The sequence below is a fragment of the Sinocyclocheilus anshuiensis genome, unplaced genomic scaffold (assembly GCF_001515605.1).
Source record: "Sinocyclocheilus anshuiensis isolate Anshui unplaced genomic scaffold, SAMN03320099.WGS_v1.1 scaffold1107, whole genome shotgun sequence".
Lineage (NCBI taxonomy): Eukaryota > Metazoa > Chordata > Actinopteri > Cypriniformes > Cyprinidae > Sinocyclocheilus > Sinocyclocheilus anshuiensis.
The window spans coordinates 76,961-86,813 of NW_015544191.1; the positions used below are offsets into that span (position 1 = coordinate 76,961).

A 9,853-nucleotide genomic window follows, 5' to 3' on the forward strand; every position below is an offset into this window, starting at 1 on the left:
AGTGTGTGTGTGTGTGTGTGTGTGTGTGTGTGTGTGTTTGCGCTTGCGCAGGTGGGCGCTTACTGGGATAAGTCGTGCAGCACGGTGACGCAGCTGAAGGAAGGACTGAACCGCATCCTGTGTTTGATCCCCTATAACGTGATCAGTCAGCCGCTGTGGGAGTGTTTCATGCCCGAGTGGCTGGAGGCGATTCGCACTGAAGTTCCTGACCATCAGCTCAGGGAGTTTCGTGAGGTCCTCAGGTACATGACACACCAGACACGTGTCCTCTGTGTCCAATAACACGTGTTGCCATAGTGACACCTGTCAGTGTTTCCATAGTCTCCATCTGCTCAGTGAAGAGCTTCATATCAGTGTGTTTGCTCACCTGTCACTCTTACACACAATGTTTCTGTTCATTTTGTGTCTCACAAAGTCAAAGCTGTTTCACTGATCTTCTCTGAGATGAGAGGGTTTTTTTTTTGAGGAGGCACAGATTTATTATTTTGTCTCACTCTTTGTTGTGTTTCTCTTTGCAGTAAGATGTTTGACATTGAGTTGTGTCCGCTGCCCTTTTCCATGGAGGAGATGTTTGGATTCATCAGCTGTAGATTCAGTGGATATCCAGCATCAGTGCAGGAGCAAGCGCTGCTGTGGCTTCACGTGAGCGCACACACACACACACACACACACACACACACACACACACACACACACACACACACACACACACAGTAATATATATGAAAGCACACACACATACATATATACGTAAGCACACACACACACAGACACACACACACACTCACACATATATATGTAAGCACACACGCACCCACACACACACACACACACACATACATATATATGAAAGCACACACACATACATATATACGTAAGCACACACACACACACACACACACACATGTTCATGTAGTAGAGAATTTTGGAAAAAGTCTGGCTTGTGTGTGATGGAGCACAAACTCTGAACTGGGAGGTTTTACTGCAGAAAAGGACGGAAGGGATGAGCCGCAATTCTGTTTATACATGCCTATTGTGTTTATTCATGATGATATTTTATGAATATAACACTTCTCCTAAATCATGTTAGGAGCTCCATCAACAGCGTGCTGCAGGCTCCGTGGGGTGGCTCGCACACCTGTCAGAAGGACGAGAAGGCTCTGGAGTGCAGTCTGTGTCAGTCCAGTATCCTGTGCTACCATCTGGCCTGTGATCTGCTGCAGAGACTGACGCCGCGCGAGGAGACACGACTGGTGGTGAGACTCGTTTGTTCTATCGCTGGCTCTTCCTTGACCTCTGTTGTCTTTATACTGAGCTAATGGTACTTTAAAGCCCTTCCACCGACTCGTGTAGCCAGAACTTTGACTGGATGTCACAACATCATCACTGCCAACGGGTTACCTGAGATATATTATATCATACTAATGTAGAAAAACATTTAAAATACAGTGACAGACTCAAACCTTTGAGTCACTAACTTTGACAAATCCAGTACTTATTTCATTCTCGTCATATTAGCCCGCAGCATTATTAAAAGAGTAGTTCACCCTAAAAATGAACATTAGCTGTAAATGTGCTCACTTTCAGGCCATCCCAGATTAGGATTGTCACGGAGCGGTAAGGGAGCACCGTAGAAAAACAGGGTCAGGGTCCAAGGTCCGTGTGCTGGAGGGGGACCTGGGGACTGAGGCAGAGCCGGTGGGATGGGGACCCAGGGCAGAACCAGCGGTGTGTGTGCAGCTGCCACCTTGGAACGGGCAATGGCGGGCTCCGCCGCTTCGGGAACCCCAGAGGCGAGCACTGCCGCTTTGGGAAGACCAGAGGCGAGTTCCACCGCCTTGGAGGAAGTGCGAGCGGACACCGCCGCTTCGAGAAGGCCTGAAACGAGCCCCGCCACCTCGGAGGGAACATCAGCGGGCACCGCCGCCACGGGAGCATTGTGAGCGGACACCGCTGCCTCGGGGAAGCTGTGAGCGGACACCGCCGCTTCGGGAAGGCCTGAAGCAAGCACCGCCGCCTCGAAGGGAACATCAGCGGGCTCCGCTGCTTTGGGAAGGCCTGAAATGAGCTCCGCCGCCTCGAAGGGAACATCAGCGGGCTCCGCTGCTTTGGGAAGGCCTGAAATGAGCTCCGCCGCCTCGAAGGGAACATCAGCGGGCTCCGCCGCTTCGGGAAGGCCTGAAGCGAGCTCCGCCGCCTCGAAGGGAACATCAGCGGGCTCCGTCACTCCAATGAAGTCCCTGGCGTAATCCTCAATACTCCAGTCTCCCTGGCGAATGTTGAGGAACTTCCCTGCTGGACCCATGTTGGCTGGCTGAATTCTGTCACAGAGCGGTAAGGGAGCACCGTAGAAAAACAGGGTCAGGGTCCAAGTGCAGGAGAAACTAGATTTAATCAACAAAAACAGACAAAGCAAAACAGAAACAAAAACAGATCAAACAAGATCTGAAAAACAACTCAAACAAGGCTGGCAGACCCCAGGTGGTTAGAATTGGCAACCACACATCCTCTTCACTCACACTCAGCACTGGTGCCCCACAGGGATGTGTACTCAGTCCTCTCTTGTACTATCTTAAATCAGAGAATGGAGCAGATAAAGCAGACGCTCCGTCAGAAAACCCCGGCAGCCACAACCCCTCTCCTGAGATCCCGCGTATGTGCTCCGTTTCCAATAGCAATCATTGTTTATGCATTGTTTTTCATTAAATATTCATACGTTCACAGATCTGTGTACTAGCCATGTATTAGTGCATTACATTTTCTGTTTCTGTGTTCTGTTCCCTAGCATTAAAGAATAGTGCAGACAGGAAGTTCTCGTACCTACAGCTTCCTGTTTCTCTCAAGCTTCTGTACACCATTCTGCAGGTAAACATCTCACTCTGTTCAGTCAGGCTTGTGCGGCGTTTATGTTTCTCATGAGTCTGCTGCGATGTTTCTTGTAGGAGATGAGTAAGTTTGAGGAGCCAGACATCCTCTTCAACATGCTCAGCTGTCTGAAGATCCTGTGTTTGCACGGAGAATGCCTGTATCATGCCAGGAAAGATCAGCCTCAGTTCCTGGCCTACATACAGGAGAAGATGCTCATTCCCAGGTACCACTTCATAATAACAGCAAACCTGCCGTAACGCTCCATGACGTAGTTAAAATCATATCATGGCAGATTATGGTCAGGGGTGTTTCTCTGAATGGCACGTTTCATATTCAGATGGCTGATTGTTGTTTGTGTCCAGCCTGTGGTCCATGCTGAGGTCAGAGTTCTGTCAGCTGGCGTCTCTGGCTGTGTTGCAGCTCCTGCATGCGCTCGCTCTGTCCCACGGTGCAGATATCTTCTGGAGGCTGGTCGACAGCAGCTTCAACAGTCAGGACTGGAAGATTCGCTTCGAAGCAGGTCTGACTGCATTCACATCCGCACCTTTCTGTTCATTTCCTAAAACACTTTGCTGCCATGATTAGCGCTCGGGCTCCTGGAGCACTGTGGGATTAACTGGAGCCTCTTACAGTGATTGAGAGAGAGAAGCTGTGACCTTGAGCTACAGTCAGACAAACACAAACACAGACACGACCTGTGCAGATAAAGAGGATTGAAAGGCTGTTACTGACGCATTGTGTAAAGGGTTCATCATTTACTGCTCACAGTGTGACCATACGACGAGTTAGTGCTGTTTGCTACATCATCTATGTGAATGTTGAAATCACCAACAATCAAAACGGTCAGCAGCGACTACTGGATCTGACAGACAATCTGCAAATTATTATTAGTGCTTATATTCAGTGATAGTGATTTGAGTAAAACATCTCATAGCTGCATACTGAAGAAGAACCCGAGCCTGGTCTACAGACCTGAAGATCACAGAGACGCGAGGATACGGGACTCTTGAACACCTGCCAGGAAGAAAACACCTACAACACAATAATAACCAGATATTAATGCACTAAAAACCACACTGCATCTACCCACAGCACACACACTAGTGTCACCGTCGACGAGAACAATAGCAGATCAAAGAAATATTAATTAACGAAAATAAACTTTACAACACATATCAATAAAGGAAACACTGATAAAGAATAAATAATACAGTCAACTTTCAACATAATGTACAGGCCTGCAAACAAAGTAAATCCCGAACTAAACTAATACATAAAGCCAACAAGTTTAACCTAAAGAACAACAAAGAAACAACCAAAAATAACAGCGAACCAAAAGGGATCACATAAGAGAACCAAGAAAGCTTTTATATTTCTCAGCAGGTGTTCAGCGTTACACATCTCTCAAAGCCCCACAGCCGGCTAAAGAAGAACGATCCCAGCGGCACGGCACACTAGTGTCATGATGGCCAATTGATGACAGCATTAAATGAAAAACAACAAATTGCAAGACTCACAACCATGAATGTGATCATTTTTATATATTACAAATGAGTCTCTGTGGATAATTGATTTATACCTGGAGGAAAGCTGTTTAAAACCAAAAAAAATTGGCCAACAACATTTTTAATAAATTAGCCCACTTAAGTGCCATGCAGATTCTTGTTTTTCATTTATGAGTTACTTTTTTTGTAGCACACTCTTTCTATATTTTGATGATAACAACAGTTCAATCATGACAACTCTCGGAAGATTTTAGCATGGTGATGGATATGACAATGTTAATGTATTTGGTCTTGGCGGAACAGATCTGCTACGCTGCTGCTGAATTGCTGCTGCTGTTGGTTATTGCTGTAGTTGTAGATTATTGCTGCTGCTGCAAGCAAGTACAGGAACTTGCTACTGCCAATGCATACGGCGATACGGTGCCGTGAGTATTTAAGACATGCTGCTGCTGCACAAATAGCATATAAAATAACCCGTAGCAGATCTATACAGGTGGAGCTGGGGAAGGTGGAGGGTTTCAGAGAACTCTGAAAGCGCGCTGCAGGAATCTCTAGTGAATGCTAGCCAGCCATATAAATGCAAGGCAGTAAGCTCATTGGCTGCATATGCAGCATGAACCAATCAGCTTGTGCCAAGTCATTTAACTCTCTGAATATCATCAGTTACGTCAACAACCCGTCAGCCTGCGCCATCTAGAGTTTCATGACTGAACTATATATTTGTAGATGTCATCAGACACCATCAATGATTGTTCGTGTTTGATGATATTATTTCTGGCTGTCTCTTTCAGTGGAGCGCGTGGCTGTCCTGTGCCGGTTTCTGGACATGGGCTCGGTCACTAAGAGCCACGTGCTGAAGTATTCTCTGGCTCACGCTTTCTGCTGCTTCTTGGCCAGCATCGAGGACGTGAACCCCGCCGTGGCCACCAGAGCGCGCCTGCTGCTGGACTCCATCAAACGGCCCGCGCTGCAGGTGACAGAGACCTGATCGCACCAGTGTCCCCGTCACGTCACGAAGGGACCGGGACTAACGTGTGTTTGTGTGTCCTCCACCAGGGCCTGTGTCTGTGCCTGGACTTCCAGTTTGACACGGTGGTCAGGGACCGGCCCGTCATCCTGAGCAAACTGCTGCTGCTGCACTCGCTCCGACAGGAGATCCCCGCTCTGAGCTGGGAGTTCTTCGTCAACCGCTTCGAGACGCTGTCGCTCGAGGCCCAGCTGCACCTCGACTGCAACAAAGAGTTTCCTTTTCCTACCAGTGAGTGTGCTTCAGTCAACTGTTCATGTCAGCACGTCTATAGAGTGTGTGTAGAGTATGAAGAGGCTTTCTGCAGGTCTCAATTCATCGTCCACAAATTAAAGCCTTAAAAAGGTCTCAATTCAGAGCAGAAAGTCTTAAATTCATAAAGTGTAACTGAAAAAAATAAATCTGATCTAAACATCCTTAAATCAATATACATTTGCATGAGATGCAAAATGAACATATGAAGTCTTGCTTTCTGAGAAACTGAACATAATTACATTTATGCTTATAACAAATATCTGTCACTTAGGTTTTAGGTATGAAAACTTGAATTACCTTTGAGTTAAGTAGATTTTTCTGAGCCCACTGGCAGGTATTTGTTCTTGTTTTAATCATAAGTTCACTCCACTTTGATACATTTCTCATAAAACAAGACTTCTTGAGTCATTTTGCTTCTCAAATAAATATATCTTGAATTAAGATGACAGAAATATTGAGAAAGAACAGCACTTTTGTTGCAGTGTGATCAGAAGATACAGTAACAGTTATTTCTATATTCTAGTGGTTTGAAGCAGAGCTATTAAAGTAAAGTCATGGAGATCTGTTAGACGATGTATTTTCAAACTGTTCCCCCTGGACATTTACATTTAGAGGACATATTGACTTGTGTTCCCTTCAATTTATTCTTACATTTTCTTTACTTGGTCTTGAAAAGGTGTTAAAGTCTTAAATGTACCTTCATAAAACCTGATTATACACCAAGTTGATCATGTCTTTATTTGCTCTGTAAGCGATCACAGCGGTGAGGACTAATGTGGCCAACCTGAGCGATGCGGCCATGTGGAAGATCAGACGTGCTCGCTTCGCCCGCAACCGTCAGAAGAGCGTCCGCTCGCTACGAGAAAGCGTCAAGGGTTCATCCGGGTCCAAACGCACTTTCTCCCTCCCGGAGACACTGTGCAACAAACTGCGTGAGTGACCTGAACCTCTTGTAGCTGTGCTGCTTTTCCATCACATGTGACTGAAGTTCAGCTGGATTCATAAATCTGCTGACCTGCATGAGAACATCCCATCAGTATCTGTCACACACTTGAGCTCAACAGTGGAATGATTGTTTTGCTCAAATATTTGTCTCTGAATTGACCAAAGATGTCCTTCACTTTCTGTTTCTCTTTTTTCTGGATTCAGCTCTCAGACTCATAAGACAAGAGCAGTCGGCGCCCTCACTGGGAAACATGCTAGAGAAAGTCCTGACAAGTAAAGCACACTAACCTCGTCAAGCATAGCAGCACAGCATCGACGGTCACTCATGACTCATTAACAGTGAAAATACTGTACATGTATGGTGGTGTTTGGACACACTGTTAGGCGTCAGTTCTTCCTTTCAGCATGTGCTGTATATTAATCTTCATTTGCTATGTATAATTATATTCATCAGTACTTTAGTTGAGTTCAGAATCATCACCCCAAGTGTGGTCACCCACACATCAGTTTAAAGGGGTTCTATTATGCAGTTTCACAAAGTCTTGATTTTGGGGTGTGCTAGAATAGGTTTTCATGCTTGATTTTTCCAAAAACAAAAAAATTATGTTTCTCATATTTTATATTATTGCAGCAGCTCTCTTCCCGTTCGGTCTCAAACGCTCTGTTTAGTTCCTGTTTCAATGAAGGCCCTCTTTCCAAAATACAAAATGTGCTCTGATTGGTTGGCTGGCCCTGTATTCTGGAAATACACTGTAGAGTAACATAACATAAACCCACAAACAATAAATGTAATAGAATTAGAACAAAGCATTAAATATATGAAAAAAAAAAAATCTAAACATAAAGTGGCTACATCACAAAGCCCAGTTAGAACACCCAACCTAAAATGTAATAGAACTGTCCGCAGAAAAATACTGAAAAATATATAAGATGACAACAATTTTAATTGTTCACCAGATAATGACAGAAACATTACAGACAACTCACATGCGCTCCACTATGTTGTTATGTTTTAATAACTTCACCCCTCACTTCCAGCCTGAAACGGGTGATCATGAGGCGCTGCGGGGCTGCAGCCGGACACTATCTCACTAAAGCAGCTCTTCTTCTTCAGCTATTCTAGCGCAGCTCAACCAGGCCTCGCCTGTGGACAGGGATCATTTAAATTAGTGACTTTGTGACTACATAATATCTAGAAGAATGAGCCGTTTGTTGTAGTTCTTGAATTGAGGTTTCTGTTTCTGTTTCTGTTAAGAGAATATCTCCCTTTGGAGTGGACTTTGAGCTTTGTAAACTTGCAGATCTTTTTTATGCTCAAATAGCAACATTGTAGAGCATCTGTAGAGGAGACTAACAACGCCACACCTTGTTACCGTGCAGGAGAGAGCTCTCCTCCAGAGGACGACTCCGTCATTAAGGATCTGCTGCCGGAGGACGCAGGCATAGACCACCAGACCGTCCATCAGCTCATCATGGTGCTCATGAAGTTCATGGCCAAAGACAAAAGCAGCGCAGAGGCAGACATCGGCAGCGCCAAAGCCTTCAACACTGTCAAGCGGCATCTCTACGTCCTGCTGGGATACGATCAGCAGATGGGATGCTTCATGATCACCCCTCAGAAAATGCGCTCCTCCACCTGCTTCAACGCCTTCATCGCAGGAATCGCTCAGGTGAGCTCAGCCCTGTGCGCTCGACTCTTTGTGAGGAGCGTGATGGTGTTCCTGACGGATTGTTTTGTCTCCTCAGGTGATGGACTATAACATCGGTCTGGGCAAACATCTGCTGCCGCTGGTGGTGCAGGTACTGAAGTACTGCACGTGTCCGCAGCTGAGGCCCAACTTCCAGGAGCCGCCACGCTGCTCGCTCTGGGCCCTCAAACCTCACACTAGACAGATGTGGCTTAGAGCCCTCCTCGTCATCCTCTACAAGGTATTCATCCTAACTGTGGCCTTTGCTGAAAAAAAAAAGTATGTGTGTTAAATAAATAAATGTATAATAGTGTTGTGTGTTGCACGTTTATTGTCAAGTGTTCATGAGATAGATTGCCTGAGGGAAGAAACTGTTCCTGTGTCTGGCCGTTCTAGTGCGCAGTACTCTGTAGCGTCGACCAGATGGCAACAGTTCAAAGAGGGAGTGTGCTGGATGTGAGGGGTCCAGAGTGATTTTGCCAGCCCTTTTGCTCACTCTGGATAAGTACAGTTGTTGGAGAGAAGGGAGGGTTGTACCAGTGATTCGCTCAGCAGTCCGGACTACCCTCTGTAGTCTTCTGAGGTCAGATTTGGTAGCTCAGCAGTCCTGATTGTCCGTTGTAGTCTTCTGATGCCTGATTTGGTAGCTGAGACAAACCAAACAGTTATAGATGAACACAGGACAGACTCAATGACGGCCGAGTAGAACTCGGTGAGCTGCTCCTGTGGCAGGTTGAACTTCCTCAGCTGGTGAAGGAAGTACAGCCTCTGCTGGGCCTTTTTCACAATGGAGTCTATGTGAGTGTCCCACTTCAGGTCCTGGGAGATGGTGGTGCCCAGGAACCTGAATGACTCCACTGCAGCCACAGTGCTGTTCATGATGGTGAGTGGGGGGAGTGCAGGGGGGTTCCTCCTGAAGTCCACTATCATCTCCATTGTTTTGAGCGTGTTGAGCTCCAGGTTGTTAAGACTGCACTAGGGTTGGGTATCGTTTGGGTTTTTTTCGATACCGGTGCCAAATCGATACTTTTAAAACGGTTCCGGTGCCTAAACCGATACTTATTAAAAAATAAATAAATAAATATAAATTCCCCAAAACATTATGGATTGACCTTTAGCACTATAAACACATGATGTCTGTTTCATTCATACTGGACGCCAGAGGGCGCCCTCGCACAGAAAATCCACATTATTAGAGCTTTCCGACTAGAGTTCACGTGCAGTCAGGAAATAATTTTTCACGTGCGGTGCCGGTGATGATGCTTCTTACGTCTGTTTCGGAGAACCAGAGGACAAATATTTCAGTCGATCGCTCAGGTATGGCACCGAAACTTCGCCAGATGGATGCTAGGCAACGGCGTTCAAAATCCGCGCTGTCTGAGCTTCACGAGCACGCCGGCTCTCTTCCCCCGTCTGCACGTCCTGAAGCGTTTGATCAGTGCCGCTGCTCTGCCAACTACAATGTTCAGCAAAACGTCCAAATAATCGAAAACTGGCAGAAGATTTTGTGGTGTGTTCTGCCGAATGTTCAGCAGTTCATCCCTGGTAAAACTGATCATGTTTGG

The 9,853-nt window shown here is 46.1% G+C and overlaps 1 protein-coding gene across 1 annotated transcript in view; it reads left to right on the forward strand.

The window, feature by feature from the left end:
* LOC107696501 (protein unc-79 homolog) overlaps positions 1-9,853 on the forward strand; it is a 53,434-nt gene that overhangs the window by 27,063 nt on the left and 16,518 nt on the right. Inside the window, exons 15-27 of the mRNA XM_016496860.1 lie at positions 52-242; positions 519-665; positions 1,091-1,256; positions 2,542-2,653; positions 2,786-2,865; positions 2,943-3,091; positions 3,231-3,388; positions 5,165-5,346; positions 5,430-5,631; positions 6,408-6,587; positions 6,805-6,873; positions 7,981-8,270; positions 8,347-8,529. Of these exons, the coding sequence (XP_016352346.1) occupies positions 52-242; positions 519-665; positions 1,091-1,256; positions 2,542-2,653; positions 2,786-2,865; positions 2,943-3,091; positions 3,231-3,388; positions 5,165-5,346; positions 5,430-5,631; positions 6,408-6,587; positions 6,805-6,873; positions 7,981-8,270; positions 8,347-8,529 (2,109 nt within the window). The remainder of the gene's footprint in view (positions 1-51; positions 243-518; positions 666-1,090; positions 1,257-2,541; positions 2,654-2,785; positions 2,866-2,942; positions 3,092-3,230; positions 3,389-5,164; positions 5,347-5,429; positions 5,632-6,407; positions 6,588-6,804; positions 6,874-7,980; positions 8,271-8,346; positions 8,530-9,853) is intronic.